The 27,354-nt window shown below is 50.4% G+C and overlaps 2 protein-coding genes across 2 annotated transcripts; one reads left to right on the top strand and one right to left on the bottom strand.

Moving 5' to 3' along the window:
- Positions 1–609: 609 nt before the first annotated feature.
- On the top strand, positions 610–12,749 carry CCNF (cyclin F). The gene is made up of 17 exons (XM_058035940.1): positions 610–678; positions 2,092–2,246; positions 2,664–2,770; positions 3,487–3,554; positions 4,000–4,193; positions 4,530–4,583; positions 5,127–5,231; positions 5,757–5,834; positions 6,227–6,378; positions 7,136–7,300; positions 8,168–8,291; positions 8,640–8,820; positions 9,757–9,844; positions 10,221–10,320; positions 10,596–10,726; positions 10,905–11,074; positions 11,618–12,749. Exons 1-17 carry the CDS (start codon positions 666–668, stop codon positions 12,013–12,015), a joined length of 2,283 nt encoding a protein of 760 aa, XP_057891923.1. The 5' UTR covers positions 610–665; the 3' UTR covers positions 12,016–12,749.
- A 214-nt stretch (positions 12,750–12,963) lies between these two features.
- VRK3 (VRK serine/threonine kinase 3) lies at positions 12,964–22,224 on the bottom strand. The gene is made up of 12 exons (XM_058035895.1): positions 22,106–22,224; positions 21,697–22,031; positions 20,188–20,240; positions 17,785–17,851; positions 17,018–17,102; positions 16,452–16,554; positions 16,028–16,120; positions 15,709–15,841; positions 14,906–15,026; positions 14,586–14,644; positions 13,866–14,015; positions 12,964–13,328 (listed from the first exon to the last, which is right to left on the bottom strand). The coding sequence occupies exons 1-11, from the start codon at positions 22,222–22,224 to the stop codon at positions 13,867–13,869; spliced, it is 1,317 nt and encodes a 438-aa protein (XP_057891878.1). The 3' UTR covers positions 12,964–13,328; position 13,866.
- Between the last annotated feature and the right edge of the window lie 5,130 nt (positions 22,225–27,354).

Below are 27,354 nucleotides of genomic sequence, written 5' to 3'. Positions count from 1 at the left end.
CAATAAGCCCCCACCGCTCCCCTCAACAGCTCCCTCGGTCAGGCAGCCTCGGCTAAGCAAAGGTGACTGTGAGCGACAAAGCACCAGCAGAGATGGCTGCTGCCGGCTGGAGCCGAGACAGGAAAAGAGACTCCTGGCCCGTCGGAAAGCCGGGACCACCGCTGTGCTCCACACCCGCCGCCGGCCGGGGATAACGGGACGGCGGAAACATGGCGGCTTCACCGTGAGGGGAAGCGCTGCGCCCCCGCTTCACTGAACGGCCCTGCACGGCAGGGGGCGCCGTGCCTCCCGCGCATGCGCCGCTGCGCCGCAGGTTTGAACCGCCAACTGCTCCAATTCGAATTCGCATCCTCGCCGACCAATCACAGCGCGAGGTGCGGTACGGCCCCGCCTCCATGGACATCCTGGCCAATGACAGAGCCTGCTGTGTTTAAAACAAGTGCGCGCGGGCGGTGGGCGGGGCGGTGGCGCGGCGGGCGGGTCTGGCGGGCGGAGCTCCCGCGGCTCCCGGCGCTCACTGGGCGCGCCCGCGCTGCGAGCGGGGCGTGTCAGCCGCACGCTCCCCGCCCGCCCCCGGCGCTCCGGTCCCTCCTACGGCCGTGCCGCTCTCTCGGAGCCGGGCAGGGCGCTCTGTCCGTCCGTGCAATCCCCGCGGGCGCGCCGCGATGAAGGCGGGCGGTGAGTGCGGATCTGCCCGCGGGTGTTGCTGTTTGCTGGTTCTCCAGCTCTGAGGGGCGGCTCCAGAGCGGGCTCTGCCTGCCGGGCGCCTCCTCAGGAGGTCTGAGGGCGGGGGATAACGGGATACCCTGAGGCCGGGCTGAGGGACCGCCGGGACCGGCAGCGGGTGAGGGGCCGGGCCGGCGGCTGCGCGCCCAAATTCAAACGCGGCGGGCCCGGCTCGGCTCGGCTCGGCTCGGCTCGGCTCGGCTCTGTCGGTGCTGTGCCCCCGCCGGGGCCGTGCCTCAGCCCTGCTGTGACCCCGGGGCCGTGGCTGTGCCTGGCGGTTGTGCCTGAGCGCGCCTGGCCCCAAAGCCGAGGGGTCAGGATGTGTATTGCGCGTGGGAAAACCTCTCGGGCGTCTGTGAGTTTGCAGGACTGTGCAGGAAACCCCATTCAAAAGTAAGAGAAAGTGTTTGTTTTTTTTTACTGTAAGGGTGGCTGAACGATGGTACTTGATTGCCCAGAGCGATGGTGGGATCCACATCCTTGGAGTTGTTCAAACCCCCCTGGATGTGGTCCTGCCCTGCTTGGCCGGACGGTTGAAGTGGGTGACCCCCAGAGTTCTCTTGCAGCCTAAACCACTCTGGTTTTGTGAAGCAACACATTGGAAATGAACCTGTGCCATTCCCTGTCTGTAGAAATGGAGTTTTCACTGAGTTGCTCGTGTACCCCCTGGTCCCTATTTGGATGGTCCTATGGGCTGAACTGGCATCCTAGTTTGCGTGTCCATTTCATTTTCATGGCAATAATACTGCTGAGGATAATACATTTTGTATTCATAAATATGTCCGTGTGTGTGTGTGTGTATATAAATATTGCCTTGAAATAATACTCCAGAAGATATAGGCAATGGATCTTCCATTAGCATTCCTGGCAGCAACTGCTTGGAAAGATAGGCTTGAGTAGGTTTGGTTGTCTTCTTAATATCTCTGGTTGTGTTCCAGGGACTGCTGTCAGTTGAGAAGGAAAAGCTGGGGCTTGGGGGAGGTAGATGAAGTGACAGTAGTGACAGTTAAACTATTTGTTACTACTGAACAGGGACAGCTGAACTCTTTGTCACCACTACACATGGTCATAGGAGTCAGGGCTCAGAGGGGCTCTTGTTGAAGAGCACTTGAGCTTGAGCCACCCCTTCTGAGCCTCTTGGCTTCATTAACCAATTTAAACAAGCTCTTTCTGCTCTGTACTTTAGTCTTGTGCCATTATGAGGCATGAGCTGTATATGCCTGGTTAATGTGTTTGCAGTGTCCTGTGCTGCAGTGAAGAGGTGCTCAAGTGAACACCTGTGTATGTGTGTACTGCTGTGTAGTGCCTTTTTTCCTTGTGCTGTTCTATCACTAACTGAGGTGTCCTGTGTTTTTTCTTTTCCAGTGGTTCACTGTAGGTGTTCCAGATGCTTTTCTTTCCCGTCAAAGCGAAGGATAATAAAACGGCCTCGAGTCCTGACGTTCTTGAACCTCCCCGAGGATGTTCTGTTTCACATCCTGAAGGGCCTCCCTGCTGCAGACATCCTCTCAGTCAGAGCTGTAAGTGCTGCAGCTTCCCCTGTGCCAGGCTCAGGGCTCAGCTCTGCCTCCAGGAGCCTGGGCTGCACACACAGCAGGCATCCCATGTCACAGAACCTGAACAAACCCAAAGACTGCCTGCAGGGTTGAGATTTTTGCTATCCCAGGGACAATTTCACTTCTCACTGCTCAAGTTAAGAGTAGCAGCAGTATTTGACTGCTTTTTGTGCCTTTTCTGTGGAAATTGTCTTGCCAGATTATTGTGGCTGAATAAATAGGTTTGGTTTGGCATCTCTTGCCTTACTGGTTATCAGGCAGGCAGCAAGTTAAACATAACTTGTGATCAGTTAGTTACTTCTCTAAAATAAGATTGCAAAGACCTGTTTTTCTGTTGGTCCTTTATTTTGGTAATCATTATTCTGTGTTCCCTCCATGCAGGTGCACTCACATCTTAAATACCTTGTAGATAATCATTCCAGTGTTTGGGCACATGCAAGTTTCCAAGACCTGTGGCCATCTCCAAACCATCTGAGGATGTTTGAAAGGTAAGTTTTAAACGTCAAAGTTCTCTGACCTTTTAGGAGATGATGTTTGAAGGAAGATTAACTGTTCTAATCAGTCCCCAGTGTAATTGTGGGATCTGAGTTGTACAAAGAGGGAAAATATTTGCTTTGGCAATGAAAAAAAGTTGGTTTCAGGTCTGAGCTGCTGCTGGTCACTGCTCTCTCTTTAACTAGAGCAGGCCCTATTGCATATACCAAAGTTATTTCTCTTCACAGTCATTAATATTCCAGATTGGAACATAACACATTCCCTAAAACCTCTTTGTGGTGTTCCCATGTGAATGAACAAGTGAGGTCAGGGACTCCAGAGAACAATCCTGTTTCTAAGTCTAAGTTGGCTTGATCCCTTCTTGTGCAAACCAGTGTATTGAAAAACAGGTGAATTTCAGTAACAAAGTTTGAAAGGGTAACAGTAAATCTGCTTCAAAAAGATGGGGAGCATCTTTTTATCCATCTGATTTGAAGGGGATCCATTGGTGTCAGAGGTTTCTTTAACATGTTTAAATGCCACGATAATGGTTTTGCTTCTGAGTGTCACTTCTTTTTGAGGCAGAGCAGTATGTGCACATCACTTTGGGAGGGAGGAGCACAAGGGCTTCATGTTTTGATGCATGTCCTTGAGGGCACAAGGACCAAACTGTGGATTCTGGTGCTAGGAAGGATTTTAACCTCCAGTGCCTTCTCTGTTTGCCCTTCAGGGCTGCTGAAAGTGGGAACTTTGAAGCTGCTGTGAAGCTGAGCTTGGCGTACCTGTACAACGAAGGCTGTAAGTGTGGGAGCTTGTCCTGGGGCTTTGGGGAACGTGGCATGAGGAATTTTACACTGCTCTACTTAGGCACTGGCCACAAAGCTGCCCCTGGGAATTCAGGGTTAGGAATTACCCTCTGCAAACTTGTGGTGAAACTCAGCTGCTTTGGCAGTGGGATAAATGTATCAAAAGGGCCTGACAAGTGACAGGAGGAGCCTCCTGACACAGGGTCCTGGCAAGGCAGTTGGTATTTGCAGAATGAGCTCACGTTATGTGTTCCTAAAGCCTGACTGTAGTTAAGATTTTTCTTCTTTAGCAACCTCCATGATTCCTAAGGCTCTAAATGACAGAGACAGTTCGATCTTTTCCTGTTTGTTTCCTCTAGTCTGTCTTGGCCTGACTGAATGCCAGGCAGGCATTGTGAACAAACTCCACTTGATTCCTGGCTTTCTCTCTGGTTCAGTGTCCATCACGGGCCACGGGCGTGCAGAAGTGAACGGAATAAAGGCATCTCACTACTTCAGCTTGGCAGAGCACCTGAATGTGTGTGCAGTCCCCTTTATCTGGCTCTTCATCCGTCCTCCCTGGTCCTTCTCTGGCAGCTGCTGTAAGGCTGTGGTCTTCGAGAGTCTCAAGGCAGAGTGTCAGCTTGACAAGGTCAGGTTTCTCTCTGCCCTTGGTTTTACCCTGCTCAGTAACTGCTTCTTGTTATTTTGGAAAGAATACTTTTGTTTCCCTGAGGAGCCTCCTCTGCTCTTGTTGCTTCAACAACTGTGGCTCAGTCATTTATTGACTTTATTGCAAAACTGCACATGATAGATCATGAGTGCTGGAGGCCTGTATTGTCTCTTTGGAGAGGTGCAGTGCTATCTCAGGGATAACAAAACATAGAGAAAAGCAAGGGGGAAGAATGATTGAAAGATAACTGTAGTCTGAAATTACTAGCAAGAATTGCTGTGGTTTAACAATGCTTTATTTTGATGCTTTCTTCAGGCTCAGAAAGGATCTATTCTCCACAGCTTGGCAAAGGTTTTGAATTTCTTTGAGGTGAGCAGTATTTCTGATGGGTTTGGATTTGGGTTTTTTTCTGGTGATGCTAATGTTGTTTACCTTGATTAAAAACATAAATCAGCCAGATGCTCTTTTACTCCTCAAGGGTCCCAGGAGTTTCTGTTCTCGTGAGTTTAATTTACTGGTTGCTTAAAGGAACATTATTAACTTAGTTTATTGAATTGTACAAATGGTGAAATTAATTTTGGCTTAATCATGGGCTCACAGTATGTTCAGGTCTCAAAGGAAGCCTTCCAGTTGTAATGCTTTGTGAAACAAAAAATAAAATAAAAAGCCTTCAGTGGCAAGCAAGCCAAAAAGCATTTGTCTGGCTGAGGAAAAGCACTAACTGCTCTCAGAGCCTGCATCTGGAAATGGCAGCACTGAGTGGATGGGGGAGCATTCCTCAGAGGCTGAAGGGCATTCCCAAGGGATGGATTCTGCTCTGTAGCTTTAGCACAGTGTTCTGTAGCTTCTGAAGTGTTGAGGCAGCCACTTGTCTGGACAGAAGGAATACCAATATATATCTTTTGTTTTTAGGATGAAGGAAAAAAGAAAGAATCCCTTGAAATGCTTGAAGAATCTTCTAAACAGGGTTGTTTAATCAGCTCCTACCTCCTTTGGGAAAACAACAGAAAAGCTGCTGTAAGTGGTCATTTTTTGTCTCCAAACAACTTTTACACTAACTTCTGGATCTCTGTTATGTGCCAGGAATGTCCTCAGAAAGCAATTGCTGTTCCTCAGAGCTTACCTTCTTCATAAACAAGGAGAGTGCTAAGAACTCTCTGAAATGAGCTCTGGTGTCTGAAATGAGGCTATGAGCAGTTGTAGCCAAGGTGCCTCAGAAGTTTATTCCAACTCTGCTGAAGGCCTGAGCACTGCTGGCCAGTGATCCCAGGGCTCTGGGGAACAGGAGCAGGAGGCTCCTGCCTTGTCTTTAATAAATCTGCCAAAGCTGCCCCCTTGGAATCCTCAGTGACTGCTCTCATTTCCTGTGAGGCTGAAAAAAGGTTCTTAAAAACAGTGGTGTCATGATAAGAAAGAGACTTGTTGCTGAAATAATAGATGTACCTCCAGGCAGTGTTTTTCTCTGGATACTGGTGCTCCAGCCCTTCTGTTTGTTGTGTAAAGGCTGTGAGTTTTTACATCTGTCTGTGTTCCTCTCTGTAGATGTCGGATCCTGGCAGGTACCTCCAAAGTCTCAGGAAGCTACGAGACTACGCAGCCAAGGGCTGCTGGGAAGCACAGGTAAGACTGAGCTTTCCCAGAGTTACAGTCTTCATTTGGGCCTTTCTGTGCTGCCATTGTAGGTTTAAATTTCTCTTTTTAGAAGCAGGACCAGCATTGCTGAGTATTGTCTTTATGTGCATGTCTGTATCTCCTCTGCATGTCTGTATCTCTTCTTTGAGAAATTGCAGCACACTGGTGGCAGAATGGAGTAAAGATGCATCTTTTGATGGACTTAAAAGACTGGCCCCAAATAATCTGTGTGCTCAACATTTAAACCAAACTAAGAACTACTTTCAAGTAGTTTGCCATGTTCAGTGTTTTCAGCAGGAAAAATAGAGGACCATCCTCTACTGCCTTAGTTTGCATTTCGTAAAATAAACATACTTTCTTTTGTGTTCTCTCTACTACAGATAGCTTTAGCCAAAGCTTGTGGGAATGGAAACCAACTAGGATTAGAAGCAAAATCTTCCAGGGAAATGGTTTCTCAAATCTTTCAAGCTTCCCTTCCTATCAGCAAGCAAAGCATCTTCACTGTGCAGAAAGGAATGAATGAAATAATGAGGTAGGAACTTGGATCCAGAAGTGAGACCCCCACAACAAAAACTATTCTCTGTTTCCCTGTGTGTCTCTACAATCCTTCTACAGTGTCTCTAGAGAACCTGTTCCAGGGTCTCATGGCCGTCACAGGGAAGAATTTCTTTCTAATATCCCATCTAGCCCTGCCATCTGTCAGTGTGAAACCATTCTCCCTTGTCCTGTCACTTCAGGCCTTGTCCAAAGTCCCCATTGACTCCCTTTTCCTGAATAAACACTTGCAGCAGTGTCATCTGTGTTAGCCTGCCCCTTAATCCTTAGGGATGAGTTCTGGATCCTTCCCTAGGCAGACCTTGATACATTCCAGTTGTTCTCTCACATGTAGGGCAGCTCCACCACTTCCCTTTGCTGGCACTGCTTTCCTAAACAAGTACATAACCATGCATGGCAGCATTGCAGCCACATGGGTGTCCCAGTGTGGCCCTGTAATGGCAATGGGATCATGGCCCTGTGACCACACACACATCTCCAACTCCTGTTTATTCCCCACACTGTGTGTGTTGCTGTGCAGGGTGGGGATGGAGCAGGCAGGTTTGGCAGGAGGGCTGCAGGAGGATCCACCTCAGCCACAACCCCACTGGAGGGAGTTGGCTCTTCTCTTGGGAGGCATCACAGGAACATTTATTTGTCACTGCTCTGCTTGGCCTGGCTCATTCTCCAGCTGCATGTCATAGTGTGGGACACCACTTCCCAAGTTCTTCCTTAAGTCTCTCTTGCTGTCCTAGGTATATCCTGGTGGATTGGCTGGTGGAAGTGGCTACCATGAAGGACTTTTCTAGCCTGTGCCTGCACATGACAGTGGGATGTGTGGACCGTTACTTGACGCTGAGACCTGTGCCTCGTGCTCGGCTCCAGCTTTTGGGAATAGCCTGCATGGTCATTTGCACACGGTGAGGTTCTGGATGATGAGCAGAGATGGTCATTGTGATCTTCCAAATTCTTTCCTGCACCTCAAACTTTTTCCCCATTCCTTGCTTGTAATACTGGAAATGCTGGAAACTTTGACTTTCCTCTACTTTGACTGCTGTTTAACTGTGTTTACATACAAACACAGACTCTGTAAATGAGGTAAAAAAGGTAGTTTCTTGAAGGTTTTTTTCTTATTTAAACACATGGTCATAGTTGTGGATTGCTCTAAATGCATTCCATCAGCAACTGGAGTGTTTGACACCATATTGGCATGAGAAAGCTGGAAAGGAATAAAAGCAGCAACATTCCATAGTTGAGCCTGTGTACACTCAGATGAACTGCATGGTGTGGTGGAAGATTATCCTTCTGTGGTAATCTCCTTAATATCTTGCATCTTAACCTAGGAGAGGCTTCATAGATGAAGAATTAGGATCAGAGAATCACAGACTGGATTGGGTTAGAAGGGATCTTAAAGATCATCTCATCCCATCCCCTGCCATGGGCAGGGACACCTTCCACTATCCCAGGATGCTTCCAAGCCCTGTCCAACCTGGCCTTGGACACTTCCAGGGATCCAGGGGCAGCCACAGCTTCTCAGGGTAACCTGTGCCAGGGCCTCACCACTCTCACAGCCAAGAATTCTGTAATAGGAAGAACATTCCAAATTAGGAATGTTCTAGTAGGTGGTTCCATCTTAGAGGTGAAATAAAGAGCTGCAATTCTTTGCTGGTCTACCTGGGAAAGTACCTTGTGAAGTTGTTTAACTCTGGTCATTGTGGGTGCAGTTATCTGCTGTAAGTGCACAAATCCCCTTTCTGCTGGGGCTAACTTAATATTTAACATTGCAGTTTCATCAGCAAAGAGATGCTGACGATACGGGAAGCTGTGTGGCTGACAGACAACTCCTACAAATATGAAGAGTTGGTCAGAATGATGGGCGAGATCATTTCTGCCTTAGAAGGAAAGATAAGGGTGAGTTTGGACAGTGGATGGAATATTTCCCTGCCCTTGGGTTGCTGTTCAAGTCAGGCAGTAGCAGTTCCTATCTCATGAGTTGAGGGTTTAAGTCAGAGTTCTCAATCAACTGTGGAACCTGTGCATGTCTCAGAGCATGCAGATACAGAACCCTCTGCCTTCTGTAGAGATTAAAACTTCAATTTTAAGAGGCCATTTATTCTGTCACTGGAGAATGCATCAATGTCAATGTAGTAGTTAAACAAAAAAGCCCCAAACAAACAAAATCCAGCGCCTGGAAACAGCTGTTCTAAACACTTTGTGCTGGTCTTGTATTTCCAACCTCTGTTCTCCTTTCTGCACTAGATGCCCACCATTTTGGACTACAAAGAAGTTCTGTCAAGCATTGTCTCACTGGAGAGAAGAACTCTTCACCTTTACAGCTTCATCTGTGAGCTGTCCCTCCTGAACACGAGCCTCAGTGTGTACTCCCCAGCCCGGCTGGCTGCTGCTGCTCTGCTGCTGGCCAAAATCCTGCATGGGCAAGGTAACCCGTCTTACCTCAAGCACAGGCTGCCAGTCTGCCTTCTCTTTCTAGGGAGATTTTTTGGGGGTTTTTGGGTGTTAGTTTGTCTTTAGGCAAGATGTCCCAATCACTTGGCTGGGGGAGGTGGACAGAGGAGTGGAGAAGAAGGGGACAGGTATAAGAAGTCAAAATGAAGAGCTGAGTTCAGCCTGTTTGGCTGTATTGGGCAACCCAGATGATTAGAGGGCTGGAACAGTTCTGCTATGAGGAAAGGCTGGGGGAACTGGGATTGTTCAGCCTGGAGAAGAAAAGCTTCAGGGTGACCTAATTGTGGCCTTCCAATACCTGAATGGAGCTGACGGGAGACATGGACAAGAGTCTATTTACAAGGGCCTAGAGAGACAGGACAAGGGGAAGTGGCTTCCCACTGCCAGAGGACAGGGTTAGATGGGATATTGGGAAGGAATTGTTCCCTGGGAGGGTGGGCAGGCCCTGGCACAGGGTGCCCAGAGAAGCTGTGGCTGCCCCTGGATCCCTGGAAGTGTCCAGGACCAGGTCAGACAAGGTTTGGAGCAAGCTGGGATAGTGGGAGGTGTCCCTGCCCATGGCAGGGAGTGGAATGAGATGGGCTTTGAAGTCCCTTCTAACCCAAACCATTCCATGATTCTCTGAGTCTATTTTACCTCTTAATAGCAGAGATGAACTCGAGCGTTAGCATCAGACTCTGCAGGCTTTGATTTAAATGAGCCTGAAGATTTCTGTTGTTAGGTCTAACATCAGTTTGGCAGATAAACCTGTCCTTAAAGCCAGCTGTGAACTTGAACAAACTATGGACAGATATAAGCTTGCAAATATCACGATCCTTAACCTATCAAAGAAAATAAGCTGACTCACTACAGAACTACTACACTTCATGAATATGTAATTCAATATCTGAATATGTACTCTCTTCTCCAGCACACTCCTGGACCAGCCAGCTGTCTGAGTGCACTGGTTTCTCTCAAGAAGACCTCTTGCCCTGCGTGCTGAGCCTCCACCAAAAGTGGTAATTGTTTTGGGACTCTTTGAGGGGACACAGGAGTACTTGGATTGCAGCTCTGGCAAATGTGCTGCACCTGTACAGTCAGCCCTTCCCAGGGAAGGAAGAGCCTTTGGTTAGCTGCCTTGCTCCCCTGGCACAAGGCACTAAGGTCCAGTTCAGGGACAGCTGTTCTGGCCCTGGGTCACAGAAAACAGGGACAGAAAAGGAATTAGATGCTCACATGCTTAGAAGCCACCAGGTGTCCTGATGAAGCTGCTGAAACACCAACTCCCTTAGCACACCACTGAGCAACAGAGGAAAGTTATCTAACTTGGCAGGTTTTCTTAATACTGTTTCATAGAATGCATTGTAAGATAGGGGTTTCAATCTTTCTTTCCAGCTTCCATGATGATGTCCCAAAGGATTACAGGCAGGTGTCCCTCATGGCAGTCAAACAGCGATTTGAAGATGAGCGCTATGAAGAAATTGGCAAAGAACAGGTGGGTGAGCTGTGGCTGCATCTGCTGCTGGCTGACACCCAGAGCAGAGCTGCTGTCCCATGGCAGGCTGTGTGAATAAAGTGAGAGTTCAAAAATTGAGTTGCAGGGACTCTTACCTGATGTTTGAGTGCCTGTGGGAAGAACTCACTGCGATAGATTTCTCCTAGAAAATAAATAGTGTCCTTCTGGCTATTTAGTTCTCATAAGAATCTCATGGTCCAATTCTTACAGGTGCTTTGACTTTTTAAAATCTATTTATTTATTTAATATTTTAGGTTATGAGTTACAGCCAGCTCTGCTCATTGTTGGGTGTGAAACAGAAGGACCCAGAGCCCAGTCCCTTGCACAGGAATGTAGTGGAAATTCAGACTTTCCTCAGCTCTCCCTCTGGAAAGAGAGCTAAAAGGTGAGTATAACGCATGGCTGTCAGCAGCTCTGAAGATCAGCCAGAGCCTTTCCTCCTCTCTGGTACCCTGAGCTTAATTCCTACAGTCCATTTTCCTGTCACCATCTTGACATACCTATTAAAAGAGCTGGGAAAGACTTGGATTTTGACATATGATTTCTGGGGTGTTTTGCTACAGGAGGAGGGAAGACAGCATTCAGGATGACAGAGGCAGCTTTGTGACTACACCCACAGCAGAGCTGTCCTCCCAGGAAGAAAGTCTGCTGGACAACTTCCTTGACTGGAGTTTAGATTCCTGCTCTGGTTATGAAGGTGATCAGGAAAGTGAAGGCGAGCGAGAAGGAGATGGTGAGCAGTTTATTCTTATAAAAAGCAGCCAAGAGGATTGAACCTGTCTTTTCATTTTCACTTAAAACTGTTTCTCAGGCACCAGATGCCTAAATTTTCAGCTGAAGACCAGCTGGAAAAACTCTTCCCCTTCCCCCGTGGTTATAATTGTTAAACTCTGTCAGGGGTATCTTACCTGTTTCTCTGCACTGCTTCAGAATGTGATGAGGGGTTTTGTATTTGCTCAGAGTTTCAGAGTCAGGCTGTTTGCAGTGCACCAAATGTGATGAATGAGCCACTGTCTTAGAAACACTAATTAGCTGTTGGGTTTTGCTGACCCTGGGCCTGGCTGCTCATTTTCTAACAGCTCTTAGTACCTGTTCAAATAGTCTGAGGGAAGAGAAGATGCTGTGTGAATAGAGGGTGAGCTTAGTGCCCTGCCCTCCAGGTGTAAGCAGACAGAAGGGTGACTCTTGCTTGGCTTTTTTCTGCTTGACTCTGTGCTGAGTGCCTGCTTGGCTCTGGATGGGGACAAACTAAGGTTTCTCTCTTCCCATCCTGCAGTGACCAGCCCCAGTGGGATCCTGGATGTGACAGTGCTGTACCTGGACCCTGCAGAGCACTGTGGCCAGGACTCCAGTGACGAGGACAGCCTGCCTGGGGAATGGGATGGCTCTGGGGCACCCCTCAGGCAGGGGGAGCTGCCAGGGGCATATCTCACCCCAAGGAATCCCAACCCAGAGGGGAGCTCAGGCTACTCTTCTGTCAACACTGCCAGTCCTACATCTTCTGTTGAAGGCAGCCCTGGAGCTCCTCCCAAACCTACCTCAGCACTGCCCCACGGCAACTCCACGAACAAGGAGCCATGCCAGCCCCATTACCTGCACAGGAGGCAAGTCAAGAGAAAAAACATGGCAGAACACACTGAAGAAAGGCTGAACTTGGCCTTCTTAAGCCTCTGATTTCTTCATGCTTTTAACTTTACCGGGATTTCTAGAAACCGTTTTTCTGTTGCAGTCATACAGGGATGATAGTGAATAATTGTAAATACCTCCAAAATAACTTCCCTTCAACCTTGTCTATCTTGTACAGCTGGGCTATTTCCTCTATTCACAGCTGCCTTTTTATGTATCCTCTATTGCCTGATCCTCTGCTAAGGTTCTGCTCTCTCTGTGAAATTCATAGCCCAGTTTTATCATCCCTCTTAGTGATAGAAAAGAACTGTCCTGTCCCTTGCTTTCTCTGAGGCCTGGCACTATGGATGACATGAATTGACATTGGTTCTCAAGTTTCTGAATGTAACACTATGCTTGAATCTTCCACTTGAAAGACCTATTTTGAGGTTGTGCTGCCTTTTTTACTCTGTCCAGGCCTCCTTCAGCTCCCCTCTTCTTGTCTATGGCATTTGCTGCACTGACACAAGGTTTTTACTGAAAAACCCCAGAGGTAAATGAAGGCTCACTGCAGGTCTGAGCTGCTCTCTCACCTACCTCTCACATGGTTTAAACTCCATTTGCCTCTTCTCTTGTTGCCATGTTTTCTTCACCTGAAATATCCTTCTGTGCCTTAACACATAGGAATTGGAATACTAAGGTACAAGACTTCAAAAAGATGTCACTGAAGCTAACACTGGAACTGGACTCCAGGACTGCCAATTTACTGTGGCATTGGCAACAATTCAGCTACACACAGTGTAGTGAGTGCTTATTGACTGGTTTTTTATAAAATTGTTTTGTTAGTAGAGACGGATCCTGGTCTTCCTTTCCCTCATTCCCTGGCCTGAGGCCTGGAGAACTGCTGGGATGAGGTCAGGGTTTAGCTCTGAGCTGAATCCTGATGGTCAGGTTGCAGTGGCACTGCCTGAAGGCTATTTACACAAATCTCACAAGGAGCACAGGGCTCAAATCACCCTCAAAACCCAACAGCAGCTCCAGAGAGGCCTTAAATCTTCCAAATAAACAAGAGCAGCCTTGGGTAGTTGTCCTCAAAGTTTATTACAAAACCATGTACTGCCGCTCTCATTCAAAAGAGAAAATCCCTGATTTAGTTTCCTGGCTCATGGTGGCTTCACTGCAGTTCTCCAGCTGCTGCTTCCCCTGATCTGCCATGCAGGAGTCTCTTCACATTAATTTGGTACAGCAGCAGCTCAAACTTCAGCACTGGGTCACATAAACAGGAGAAGAAAACACAAAAACCTCTCATTCTAAAAACTGGTAAAAGTGAAAATATATTTGGGAAAGGCCTCACTGCAGAAAGCTCTGAACTCTTCCTTGATCTGAAAAAAAATAAAAGCAGAAAAGGGGAAGATGAATCAGTTTAAATTCCTTCCCAGGAGGAGGAAATTAGGTGAAGAGCTGACTCTGTGCTCCTGCTGCTGGATGCAGAGCCTTGGCTGGTGCAGCCTTGCACTAAAACCAGATCTGGCTCTGTATCAAGCCTCACTCTGAGGTGCCTCATGGCTAAAATAGCAGGTGGGCACTAAAACCAGAGCTACAGGCTGAGAGAGAAAAGCAAAAACTACAGCCCAGAGCTTCAGATATATACAAAAAATTGCCAGATGGCCTGAGTCTGCATTTTGTTATCACCTCCACAGCCCTGCAGCTCTTTCAGCATTTGCTTTATTAACCCTTGTTGTATTCCTTGCTGGGCAAGTGTTTCACTTGAGGAAACACAGGCTAAGCCTGGCTTTGTGCAGCACTGGTATCAATAGGGAATGCCATGTCAGGAGGAGCAGGTTGGTTTCAGCTGGAAGGATGTCACAGCCCAGCCTGCTCTGCCCTCACCTGGCACACGAGGAGGTGCCAGCACTCACCTCAGGGCACCACTGGGACATCCACACAGTCATAAGCTGAGGCTCTCATCTTCTCCAGTGGCTGCCCCAGGAGCTGCCGCAGGGCGGCGTAGTCAGGCCTGTCCTCGTACTGCAGGGCCAGCACCTGCTCCAGGTAGTTCTGCAGGGCATCTGCAAGGAAAGGGGTTTGTGGGAGCAGCCAGAAACCCCAGCTGCCAAATGGCCATTCCAGGCTGCTTGTCCTGCAGCCAGCTCACCCACCCACCCAGGCAGCTGCAGAGAGGAAAACCAAGCCAAGGCTAATGCAAAGCTCAAAGAATCACCAAATTATACCATAAAATAGAATCACCAACTGGTTTGGGTTGGAAGGGACTATGAAGTCCATCTTCTTCTACCTCTTGAACACTTTTCAGGCATGAGACAGCCACAGTTTCTCTGGCCAACAAAATGGGATGGGGAAGTGTCCTCTAGCCCCAGGTATTTAATTTCTAAACCCACCAGCACAGCTCTCCCTTCAGCAAGGTTCATTAGAGCAGATCATGGAAAGCAGCCCTCATTCTTCTGTAGAAAAAACAAGGGATTTGTTCCCTGCCTGCCAGACAGTCCATGCAATCAATGCTTGGTCACCATCACCACTGGAAGCCATTCTGAACCAGCACCCCAGCACAGAGAAAGTTCTGCCTTCAGGTACAGGCAGTCCTTTATTCCTGAGTCCCATTGCCACTGAGAGCAAGCCCATACCTGGAATGGATCTCTGCCTGAAGCATAGTTGGAGAAGGTATCTCACATCCTTTCTGTACCTGTCAGAAGAAGAGGCAATGGAGTAGGCACCTGAGCACCTGGCTTTGACAAAAAAAAACTCCCAAAAGGCTGAATTCGGCTGGCCATGTTCTGGATGAAGCAGAATCTGGGGTTCACCAACACCCTGGGGGCCAGGCTCAGCCTTGGCTGTGGGATTTGCCACATCCCAACAGTGTATTGTGACCTGGGGATTTCAGTCACAAACCCCCCTCACTGCTTTCTGCTGAGCATTTCCCAGAAGAACAGATGATTTCTCCTACCTTTCTTTCTGTTCCATCACAGCTTTTACTTTGTCCAGTTCATCAGACCAAGGCAAAGTGCCACAGAGCCATTTCAGAAGACAGTAGCCCAGAGATTCCAAGTCACTCCGTCGAGATGGTCCTGATGGGAAACACAAGACATGAAGGGACAGAAGTAAAGAAATTCAGGAGTTTCATGAGGATTTGCTCTGGGGTATCAGTACTCCTGGGAGCCTGCTAACATAGTTCAGGAATCACCTCCCAGCACCTGGAGGAAGATTTCCTGAACACTGTGAAAGAGCAGTCACATCCCAACCAGAAGGACAGAATTTGGCACAGGCTGCCCAGCATAGTGTGGAGTCTCCATCCCTGGAGGGATTTAGAAGTCATGTATATGTGGCAATTGGAAACTTGGGTTAGTGGTGACCTTGGCAGTGCTGGGTTTACAGCTGGACTCAATGATCTTAAAGGTCTTTTCCAACAAAAGTGATTCTATGATTTAAATGCCTTTCCAGCTCTCATTGCTTCAAGGTCAGAGCACAGCCTGCTGCAAATCTGTTTTGGGCAGGGATCCTGTCTGGCTTGAAAAAGATCCCTGCTAAGCCAGCACAAAGGGCTGTTTTCTATTCCCCACACGCCTGCAGCAGCCAAAGCTCCAGATGGAGCAGGAACATCCCTGCTGCAATCACTGAATGACCTGGCAAGTCCCAACACAGCAGCCATCAGGAGGCAGGAGTGAAAAGCCCAAAGAGGAACCCAGCTCCTGGTGCACGTGAATGCCTGGAAAGCAGCAGTGCCAGCACGTGTCACAAACCCAGACCCACCTGTGCCCTTGTGGCTGTCCAGGCTGATGAACTCCAGCGTGCCCTCGTGAGGGGTCCTGCTGCCCTCACGCAGAGCCACGTGCTTCCCCCCGGGGCAGTAGCGGAAGGCGAAGCCGTAGCCAGCCAGGGTCACCTGCAGCAGCACAGAGCACCCAGCTGAGTGCAGAGCAGCCCCCAGGCTGCCCCACAGCTCCTGCCTGAGCACTGCCCAGCCTGCCCTGCTGCCCTGCCCAAGGCAGGGACCTGGAGGCTGCCTTATCCCAAGTCACAATCCCATCTCCAGTCCCTCTCCTGGCACAGCACTGCTCCTTCTCCCTACCTGTGTGAGGTCTGCTGGGTTCAGATAGATGTTCTCAGCAGTGATGTCCCCATGCACATACTCATTCTCATGAATGTACTCCAGGCAGTCTAGCTGAGAATAAACAGGGGGAGCATATCAGATCCATGCAGGCTCCTGCAGCACCCTGGCTGTCACTGAGCTGGACCTTCCCCAGCTCCCTGTGGCCGTGTGGATGAGCACTAAAAACACCACATCTCACAGCCTTCAAGTTCAAAAGTCAGGTTTTTCTCATTCTTCTTAGCCCAAATTCCTTCAAAGTGACACAGTGCTCAAAAGATGCTACTGAAGTTTACAGCAGGTTTAGAGACCCCCACCCAAGCCCCTGGACCAGCTTTAAAACACCTCTGGGAGATCCAGAAGGAAGTCAGAAGTCTTTTCTGGGAATGATTGGTTCTCCACATACCACACGAACTGCAATCTGAAAAGCTGCCTTCTCCCTCAGCAGGTGCAGGCCATCGCTCAGGACCGACTGAAGAGATCGCCCCAAATCAGAGAACACCAAAAACCTGCAGGAGAAAAGGGCTTTGCACATTGCAGTACCTACCTGGCTTGGAGACCCTGCAACAGACACTTGCCAAGTGATCCACTGGACCCCACTTCAACTCCAAGCTGACCTGGGCAAACACTTCCTTGACTATTGATAAGAGAAAACTTTTATAAAGGAGACAGGTGTGCTCATCGTGTGTTGCAGACACACAGCCTGAATCTCCCCTTTGGGTTAAGTGTCAAGGACCAAAATAAGGCGTCCTCTGGCCTGAAGGGCAGCAGCAGCAGCAAAAGCAGTAACTTCACCAGCAAGACAAGGACTGAAGGAAATAAAGCAATGAGAGGCAAACCATTTAAGACACAATAGGAGCAGTGTCAGTGTTCAGGAGCCCAAGGGGCAATGACAAAAGGATTAGTGGAGAGCAAGCAGAGGAGAGGAAAGGCCAGAGGTGCTCAGACAGCCCAAAAGCTCAGTCACCTCACCTGTAGCTGTCTGCATGCAGTCCAAAGCCAACACAGTTGGGGATGCCCAGCAGAGGCACGGAATGCCACTTCTTCCACTTCTCCACTACAAGAGAAGAGGACAGTGCAGCAGATGCTGCTGAGGAGCTCCAGGAGGAAGGAGTTAGTGATGCTCCTCCTCTGAAGGTCTGCTCTGCCCTGGAGAGCTGACAGTGGCCTCTCAACCTGACTCTGTCCCCAGAATTCCAGTCTCATGTGTGCAAGAATGGAGCAGGGAAGATTCTGGGAATACCAGAGCAGGCTGTGGCATGAGATTGCTACAGGGCTGGGGAAAACAAGGAGAGGGGAGAGGGAGAGAGGATGAGGGACAAGCAGATTTTTACACTTCTGCCAGAAGTGTAGATTTGACATAAATTCTTCCATCCCCCTTGCCTACATTCTCTGGGCAGCTTTGTTCTTGCTCAAGTTTTGGGATCAATGGAGTTGATACCAGAGAGCTGCTGACAGAACCACCCATGGAAGAAGGACAGGAGGGTGAGCCAAGGTGAGACAGGCTGCAGGGCTGGGCAGCTCCCAGACACATCAAGACAGAGTGAGGAGCACAAGAAAGCTGTGCTCATACTGCACTGTCTGCTGGGAGAACTGGCATTGACCAAACTCCTCAGCACTCTGGCACTAACCAAGCAGGGGATTATTTTATCCTGTTCTGGCCTTCCAAGAGATTCACATAACTGATGAGAGGGAAATGCCAGTTGTCCTTAGTCCTTGTCCTCACAAGAAGCACCAACCTGTGCTTGCCTTTGCAGCTCGCTGGAAGAAATTCTGTTCATTGTAGATCCTCCCATCTTTGGCATCCTAAAGAGAACAGGGAGGAGTGTTAATTCAGCCACACACATCCTGCTGGAAAGGAAAGCTTGGGTAGATTGCTATAAGACCTTAACTACTCCTTTTAAAGAAAACAAAGATCAACTAACAGAGCTGAGAGCAGAGCTCAGGTGTCTTGGTTCCCTATTTAATGCTCCCCCTAACAAACACATCAACTCTGAGTATCAGCACAGACTAGGAGAGGGGCCATCTCAGGCTGGGCCTTTCCAGCAGCCCATTTACAGCTGTCTGAGGGTTAACAACAGCCAGGCAGTGCAGCCCGGGCACAGCATGGAGAGAGCTGTGGTCCCACAGCTGTTATGTTAGCAGGAGCCAGAGGTGACCTTCTTAGCCACAGCAGGGATGAGGACATTTCTACAAACACACAAGTCTCTACAGAGAGCTGTAACATTTATTCTAGCAGTCAGAAAGTGAGACAGGAAAGTCTGTATTAGTAACATTTGAGGTATTGCTGTCATCAAGTTACCTCAACTGCACACAGTCCACACTCAGAATGTCTGTGTTTGCCTACACACAACACACGTGTCTACTCAACACTAACTCAGGACAGCTGCTATCCTGCAGGGCAGAAAGTTATACTCTACCTGCTTTGGTACAAAACTGGTATCAAAGCTGGAGGAACAGCAGCTGCAGACAGCACAGACCATGTCACAGAGGGTTTTCACTCTGCATCTTGCCTGTGAGCCCATGTGGGTCATCAAACCCAGAGCCAAAATGCTCTTATGTGCCATATCACACTCCACAGTGCTCAGCAGACCACCAAGCAGCCAAAAGAAACACAGAGAAGTTGGGAGTGTTGCCTACAGAAGTGATTACAGCTTCCCACCGACTGGTTCTAGTTTTGTGGCACTTAGCAGGTTTTTCTCATCCACACTGTATTCCTTCTCATCCACACTGTATTCCTCCACCCTCTTACATCTCTCCTCTGACAAAAGGCAGAGGGATTTTCCAAGTGCATGCAAGAGCCCCACAGAGCCATCAGTCAGCACTGGCCCTCCTACAAACCAGCAACCCCAAGAGCCACAGCAGACAAAAAAGTCTTTCAGCTCTGGTTCGTGAGCTACTGAAAATCAATCTACTGAATTTCCACGACAGAACAGATGTTAGTGGAAATAACACATTTCTGGAGAGCCCAAGATATTGACAAGTACCTGGAAAGCTGGCTTGGAACTCCAACTATAATTCCTATTTGATTTCAAAGTGTGCTCTGGCTTTACATAGTGTCTCCATGGTGGCTCTCACACAAACCCAGCACAGCACCAAATTCCAGCCTCTGCAGTTTCCCCAGACTTGAGCAGGGTTGCACCCCTGCCATCAAGGTCTGTGTCCTGGATTGTCAAGCAAATTGTATTCTATTTGCCATCTGTATGGCAGCTATCTTCTGTTAAGTGGGCAGTTTTCCTTATCTCTTCCCCAGCCACTGTCCCTCCGGGGAGACACCTGCTGATAACAGCTATTGAATGTCACTGCATGGCTGATAAGAACTACAGCATCCCATTGGGAGATGTGAGCCCAGAGGGGAGAGCCAAGCATTGCTACCCAGATATAATCTGGAGATTCTGGAGCACCAGCAGAGCTTCTCCATTGGATTCCCCAGAGGAACAGCAGCTGCCTCTGCCCCTGGATCTTCAGAGGAAGAGACTGCACCTTTCTCCAGGATCCCTGCTCCAGCAGAACCACCCCTGACACTGCAGGAGGGCTGAGCCACAATTCCAATGGCACTGCTGCCAACAGCCTGACCCACAGGGTGTCAGGTTGGGTTCTGACTCTGTCAGTGTTGTTCTAGTGTACTGCATTGTTTATTTTACCCTTTTATTTTCTTCCCTAGTAAAGAACTGTTATTCCCTGCTCCCATATTTTTTGCCTGAGAGCCCCTTAATTTAAAATTTATAGCAATTTGGAGGGAGGGGGTTTACATTTTCCATCTCAGGGTAGGCTCCTGCTTTCCTTAGCAGACTTAGCAGTCTTTCCAAACTAAGACAGTCTGGACATTCCCTAATCAAGATCTCCACCTCACACCACCAAGCTCAGTTCTGCAGGTTCCTGAGCCTGGTCAATCAAAGCAGCAGCCTTCTGTTATTAAGGCTTCAGGGTTTTTTTTAATCCTCATATCCATTTTCTTCACACCTTTAGCAGAAAAGCCAACTGAAATCCCAGCACAACACCCTCAGGAGGTCAGATCCATCTCCGAATTTAGCAGGGGCCTCTCTGACCACTCTCTCCCAATTACTCAGATACTCTCAGCCAAACAGGTCAGGACACAGTACTCTATGCACTATTCCTTACCCAAACAGATCAAAACTCACAAGTTTGAGGGAGTAGCTTTGCTTTTGAGGACAGGTTCCAGATGCTGACTGCGCTGTGGAAGGATGGAACAGATGTGGTTACAGGAGCATGGAAAAGAGGTTGTGCATCATTAAATGCAGCCTGTGCAGCTGGATTAACTCATCCTCTGCTTCTTTCCCTTGAGCTTTGCAAAGCAACCTCTGTGAGAGCACCTTCCCAGATCACTACAAAATAATTCTTACCTTGCTCCAGGAGCTCAGCACCCTGACATGCAGTGCAGTTCTGCTTAAGTCACAGAAGCATCTAGGCAGGGCTACAGTATGGGGGGCTTTGAGGAGTATGTGAAGAATAGATCATTAGTAGAATCTCAAAGGCATCCCCAAATTCATTTGCTGAGCACTCCCTCCAGCTCACTCCATGGTTGGACAAGTCTGTAAGGGATGCCAAGTCTCTCTGCTCTGTATGGACGTTAGAGTTGTATGTGGCTTCCCTTCTTCAAAAGCATTTGCAGCCATGACTTGGCTCAGGGCAGTTCCTTTTCTTGTGCCCTTAGACCAAGTGCTATCCACAGGTTACCTGCTGCTCATCACCTAAAACCTACTTCTATAAGAGCACCCTCCACTATTGATTTTTATCACATTTTTTTAAAAACGTAGATGGATGCTTGGACTTTGTTATGTAAGAGCTTGAATAGTGAAAAAGAAAGTAAAGCCAAACATCAGGCAAAACTCAGTAATGGAAAAAATTCCTCCTGGACAGCTTCCAAATTAATGAGAGAAGAAGATCAAAAACTCCCCTGTGGAAATTCTCAACTAGACTGAAAAGATCAGCACTTTCAGCACTAAATGGCTGAGAAGCAGCTTATGTGGTGTGGTTGCTTTCTTTGGCCCCAAAACACATTAAGAATTGATATTTAGTGGGTATTGATACCACTTACAGCACAGGAACTCCTGTACAGTGCCAGCAAGTAAAAGAGGAAGTGTGGCAGATAAAAGAGAAAGAGGAAGTGTGGCCCCAACAATGGACATTTTATAATAACAGAGCAGTGTGGCCTCGGCTTGATATTATGCTGGTGGCAGAGTGGCTGACAGGCAGATGCCCAGTGAGGAACGGCTGGAGCTGTGCCAGGGCAGGTTCAGGTTGGAGATCAGGAAAGGTTCTTCCCCCAGAGGGTGCTGGCACTGCCCAGGCTCCCCAGGGAATGGGCACAGCCCCGGGGCTGCCAGAGCTCCAGGAGAGCTTGGACAGCGCTGCCAGGGATGCCCAGGGTGGGATTGTTGGGGTGTCTGTGCAGGGACAGGGGCTGCACTCCCAGATACTTGTGGGTGTCTTCCAGCTCAGAATATTGTATGAATGACGGATCCTGCAAGCCTGCGGGTCACCGCCAGCCCGGCGGACACCACGGTGTCACCCACTCCGCGGCCTCTGGGGGTTTCGGGATGTCACGGCAGCTGTCGCCGAAGCCAGAACCGGTGACTCCGCACCCCTCGCCTCCCGGCGCCCTCTGCCCGCCGCGGGCCCCACGGTACCTTCGTACAGCAGCCCACAGCCGCCCTGTTCCAGCAGCCGCACCAGCTTCCACAGCCGCCCTCCCTGGTCCGTCAGCACCGTGTCCGCCGGGAGCGGCACGGCCGGGCCGGCCCGGGGCTTGCGGGGCGAGCGGGGCGAGCGGGGCCCCAGCCGGGCCACGGACGCCCGCGGGGAGGAGGAGGCGGGGGGGCTGGGGACTGGCGGCAGGCTCGGGGCCGGCGCTGCGGGCTCGGTGCGCTCTTCGGGCAGCGCGGGCAGCCTCCCGCCGCAGGCCGGGCAGAAGTGGAACGTGGGTTCCACGGCGAGCCCGCACTGCGGACAGAACGGGCCGGGCCTGCGGGACATGGACAGTGTCAGAGCCCGTCCGCCGCCCCGCTTCCACCGCCCCGCTCCCGCCGCCCCCAGCACCTAAGGGAGCCGCCGGACAGCTCCGCCCGCGGCCGCTCCGGGGTCTGTGTCCCTGTCTGTATGCGTGTCCGTGTCCCTGCCCCCGACCCGCGCCGCCCGCGCACCCTCCTGCCCGGCATGGCCCCGCCGGAGCAGCCCGGGCCCGCCCGCCGCGCCGCCACCGCCACGGCGCAGGCGCCCCCCGGGCCGCGCCTCGGCCGGGCGGGACAGCGGGGCTGAGATGGAGGATCGGGGCCTGAGGGGACGTCGGGATCTGAGGGGATACGGGGGTCGTGAGGGAACACCGGGGATCTGAGGGGACATGCGGGCTTCTGAGGGAACACCGCGCTTGTGAGGGAATACAGGCGATGTGCGGGAGCACCGGGGATGTGAGAGGGCACCGGGGATGTGAGGGGACACCGGCGATGTGAGGGGCCGCCGGGGATGTGGGGGGGCAGCGGGGATGTGAGGGGGCAGCGGGGATGTGAGGGAACACCGGGGATGTGAGGGGGCAGCGGGGATGTGAGGGAACACCGCGCTTATGAGGGAACACCGGCGATGTGAGGGAGCACCGGGGATGTGAGGGAACACCGGCGATGTGAGGGGGCAGCGGCGATGTGATGGGGCACCAGGGATGTAAGGGAACACCGAGGACATGAGGGAATACAGGCGATGTGAGGGAACACCGAGGGTGTGAGGGAACACTGGGGATGTGAGGGGGCACTGGGGATGTGAGGGAACACCGGGGATGTGAGGGAACACCGGGGATGTGAGGGGGCACTGGGGATGTGAGGGAACACCGGGGATGTGAGGGGCACCGGCGATGTGAGGGGGCAGCGGGGATGTGAGGGAACACCGGGGATGTGAGGGAACACCGGGGATGTGAGGGGGCAGCAGGGATGTGAAGGGCAGCAGGGCACACGACGGTCCCATAGCCCCTGGGCTCCTGTGGACCGGCCGGGCAGGGACACGGGTGGTCAGCCTGCCCCGGTGTGGGCCGGCGGAGCCCCGGGATCTGTTCAGGCCGTGCTCCCAGCGCTGCCTTCTGGGGCCGAGTGTTTTCATGTTACTTTATAAAAGACACCAGAGAACTACTCAGAAAGGACCCTGAGACTGCAGAACAGGCACTCACAGGTTAATGAGTGCAGGAGTTAATGTGTATTCAGCATGTGCACCTGTGTATCCTGTTCCTTGTATACATCCTACACCTCAAGCAGGCACCGTTTCCATAAAAGAGGTGTAGGTGCACTTAAACCTTTCCCATCAGGTGGGCTGAGGTCAGGGTTTGCCTGGAGAAGTTGCCTGGCCCCTGAGCCCCCGCAGCAAAGGGGTAGCAGAGGTGGGTGAGGGCAGTGGGGACCTGGTTCTTGTCCCACAGAACATCTCACATGTTAAGGTGTTTTTCACAGTCCATCCCAGTGAGCCATGGAACACCAGCCACTGGGTGCAAGCAGGAGCAAATTGGACCTGGAAGGCGACTGCTCATTGCGTGAAGAGCTGAGTGGAGCAGCTGCTCCCACAAAAGCTTAGTGTGAGACAGGAGTGAGCTCCATGTGCTGATGGTGGAAAGTGGAGCAGTGGTGCGAGGCAGCATGAAAACACCCCCAGGGTATGAACCCTCTGACTGAGCCCACCATGGGGCTGGATGCAGGGCTTGGAAGAAGCGTCTCCAGGTAGGGTGTCCTGCACAGAGCTCATTCTGCCACGGGCTGGTCACCCCTTCTCAATTGCTCCAAATGCCAGGGTGTGTTCCTAATATTCACTAAGCACACAAAAGGTCCCAGCAAAGCCAGAACTCTGCCAGTGACTCTGAGAAGCTTGGCATGTGCTTGAATTGGTTTCTGCAGCTGGTTCTGGGAGTTTTTTGAAGCACCTGGACACTGTCAGGAGTGACAGGGCAGGCTTTCTTCCATTCCTGCCACCATGGCCATCAGGGCACTGCACCCCACAATCACTCTGCTGTTTCCCCTGGCATTGCAGGCAGCAGCAGAACATTGAATTGCCTCATCTCCACTGCCAGCCCCCTGCAAAACCACTTCAGTTCCAGCTCTTCCCACATCCCAAACAGGTACAGCCTCAATTCCTTTGTTTACCAAAGCATCCCCTCAGAATTTTGGCAGAAAAGAAGCAGCCCTTTGTCAGATTTGTTTGAATTTACCTTTACAGGCTGGTGGGTGGTGTTTTGTTTTCCCTAATTCCTGAACCAAGATCATTGTCCCCAGGCCCTCCATAGTAACCAGTGGCTCAGGTGGGAATGCCTTAGTTCAGCAGATTCAGGAAGTCTTCCAATTACCATTTTAATTTCTTAAACTTAAGCTATTAATTCTTGATCATTCTATAATTTCATTGGTGGTTGCCTAGGGAACAGTGATCACGACCTGAATACATTCAATTTGGGGAAAGAAGAATCCATGCAGTAAACAGAAATACAGAGTGCTTTAAAAAGTCAGACCCCAAAAACACAAGAAAAACTGAGAAAACAGAGTGATGGGGAAAGGCAGACAGAAAATAGTGGGAAAAGGCAATTCTTTAAGATTTATTTCAAGAGCCACCAAGCCAGCATCAGAGAAGAGAATCCTCCATCCTACTTAGTGCTGCATTGAAAGTAATAATTAGCAATAAAAAGAAACCCATAATAAATAGATGAAAAGGGAAAAAATTAACAAATTTCTCCATTTCATAATTGGCAATTTACATCAACAGGGCAATCTGGGTGCCTGCAGTCACTCCATAGGGGATTGTGTCTGCAGCATTGCACCTTTTGCCTGGTATCAGCAGGAATTTGCTCCCTCTTTGCTACCTCAGACATTGAAAACCAGTCTGGATTTTGGGCTGCAGAGGGCTCTGGCTCCTGGAGAGCCTCTGGAGAGCAGGACAGAGCAGATCTGGAGGTCAAGCTTTGGTTCTTTGAACCTTTCAGCTCTCAGATCCTCAGGTGAGGTGCCAGGGCCTCACCACCCTCACAGGGAAGGATTTACCTGTGGATGATTCCCTGTTGCACTGCCCACCCATCTCACCCATTAGCAATCATTTAAAACCCCTCCCAGGGTTTCATTTCAAGGATTTGCACCCCACTTTTGTTCTCCTTTAGCCAGAGCTCATCTCTCACGGAGATGCTCCCTCTATCCCCCAAGTTTCTCTGGTTTATCTGTAAGCTGAAATTCCACCCCCATATGCAGCAACCTGCAGCACTGCCTGCCCTGTTCCAGCTTCCTCGAAAGCAGTGGGTTAGGTGAACTTTTAGCTCTCCCTTGCTCTCAGAAGAGGGAAAAGTATAAATTTTCAGGAGAAGACCTGTCTTCCTGTGGCCTTTGTGTGTTGAGGATGGTCTGACAGAGTCACAGAATATCCTGAGTAGAAAGGGACCCACAAGGATCATTGAGTGCAACTGCAAGTCTGCTGCTGTGCCCTCTGGGAAAGTGCAGACAGCGGGGGTGGCAACAGAAAGATCCCTGTGTCCCCCCTGCAGGAGTTTCCTTGGTGCCAGCCCAGTTATGTCTCCCTTATCTCACCCTTGGCTTCCCAGCACGCTGCCAGCAGCCCAAACACATGATTTATCGGATTTAGGTGCTGGCAGAGATCTTTGAGCTTGACAGAATGCCCAAAGCTGCCAGTTCTTCAACCTCTTAATGAAATGAGGCTGTTCCTTTTCATTTACACACCTCTTGGATCCTAAAGTGGTGCCTCTTGAGAAGCCATGCTAGAGTGCTGGGAGAGGCCTTGGAACCCTTTCAGCTCCAAATTGCCAGGTCCAATCCAGCAGCTTTAAGAGGTCTTGGCTGTTGGCACAGCTGGGGAAGTGGCCCTGGGGACACCAGCTGCCTCTCTGGGCTGAAGGGACAAGCAGGCTGCCTTTGGGCAGTGCAGGCAGAGCCTGCCCGTGTGTCCAGGCCATGCTGCCTCTCCAGCTCCCACCACAGCAGGAGGTTACCCAGGCACAGACGAGCAATGGGTGCTGCAATTCCCAGCCATGCCTCCTCTGTGCTGGTGGTGCTCCAGGGTCTGTCAAGGGCCTGGAGCTCTATAACCCCCAGCAGGGACACAGGGACACCCTGGGGACACTACTGGGGCCTGATGTGGGTAGACACTGTGCCAGCTCCCTGCAGAGCACTGCCAGGGAAATCACACTTGAGGAGAAGAGGGATTGGGAAGAGCAGCAGGTATTCTGGAAAGCTTCCTCCTGTGTCATCCTTCCCAGCCCATGGAAATTTTCCTGTGTCTGAGCACTCCAAGGGGAGTCTGTTTCACTGTGCATCTTCTCAGCACTTAAAGGGCAAAGCAAAACACCAAGATTCCAACCTGGCAGCCAAGACTGGGGGGCTGCAAGCTGGCATGCCTTGGGGTGAAAGGGAATGGGGGCCCCACCCTGGGGAAAAGAAGCCCAAGACATCTTGTCCTTGGCAAGTGTGGGGGGACCAAGAGCAGGTGTTGGATCCACTCACCCTCTTTAACTGGAACCACCATCTTGGCATTTTATTCCTGGGCAATGGCACTCCAGTCTCAGGGCTGCACCATGCAGCAGTACAGCAAAGTTAAGGATGGGAAGAAATGAGGACAAGATGGAAAATGCTCTCAACAGAAGTCAGTGTGTGTGTCCCTGCACCACAACTCGTGGGATGTGTCCAGGGAAGCCCTTGCTGCATGTCCTGAGCCACCAGCTGCTCTGGAGGAAGCTGCCATTGGGCATCATGGGGTGTGTGTCCTGCTCACACTCCTTCCTCCCTCACAGGGAGCAGCAGGAGGCTGGGATGGAGAGCAAGGAGCAATGCAGATGGGTCACACAAGGACAGTGGTAGTGAATCTCTTGCCTGGATACTGCCCAGGGTGGCAGGGTCATGGGGATAGCAGAGAAACTGAAAGAGGAATTACTTAAGCAAGTTCTTCTTCCCAACATCTCATTTGGCTACAGGCTGAGAGATGAGGGGCCAGAGCACCCTGTGCCAGGCCCACCCTGGCATGGCTGCCCTGGGGACTCACTGGCACACATCCTCCCCCCTACCTGTCCTGCATTTTGGGTGTTGTTTGGACAGAGAAGGGAAGGTCCTTGATGTCCTTGATGGACAGAGATAAGATGGTTTCATGAGCCAGCCAGCACCTTTAACACAGATTAAACCCTGAAAACATGTGTGAGGTGAGCAGGGCTGGGGTTTTCTGAACCCAGCTGGTCTGAAACAGCAGGATGGATGTCCCCACTGCTGCTGACAGGATGGCCCCTGTGGCTGCCCCTTGGGAATAACACCATGGGAGATGGGGGTGATAACAGCCAACAA

Source organism: Melospiza georgiana, chromosome 16 (assembly GCF_028018845.1).
Source record: "Melospiza georgiana isolate bMelGeo1 chromosome 16, bMelGeo1.pri, whole genome shotgun sequence".
NCBI lineage: Eukaryota > Metazoa > Chordata > Aves > Passeriformes > Passerellidae > Melospiza > Melospiza georgiana.
Note: the sequence above shows the minus strand (reverse complement) of the source record. Positions and strands in the feature narration are given on the sequence as shown.

What these genes read in the sequence shown, in the direction of transcription:
- VRK3 (XM_058035895.1), bottom strand. Translation starts at nt 22,224, where the DNA reads ATGCCGGGCAGGAGGGTGCGCGGGCGGCGCGGGTCGGGGGCAGGGACA. An exon ending in TTCAGATTGCAGTTCGTGTG is followed by an intron (nt 16,121 to 16,451) that starts GTATGTGGAGAA and finishes GTTTATTCTCAG; the next exon opens with CTAGACTGCCTGGAGTACAT. An exon ending in ACCCAGCAGACCTCACACAG is followed by an intron (nt 15,842 to 16,027) that starts GTAGGGAGAAGG and finishes GTGCTGCTGCAG; the next exon opens with GTGACCCTGGCTGGCTACGG.
- CCNF (XM_058035940.1), top strand. An exon ending in AAAACAACAGAAAAGCTGCT is followed by an intron (nt 5,232 to 5,756) that starts GTAAGTGGTCAT and finishes TCCTCTCTGTAG; the next exon opens with ATGTCGGATCCTGGCAGGTA. An exon ending in CAAAATCCTGCATGGGCAAG is followed by an intron (nt 8,821 to 9,756) that starts GTAACCCGTCTT and finishes TCTCTTCTCCAG; the next exon opens with CACACTCCTGGACCAGCCAG.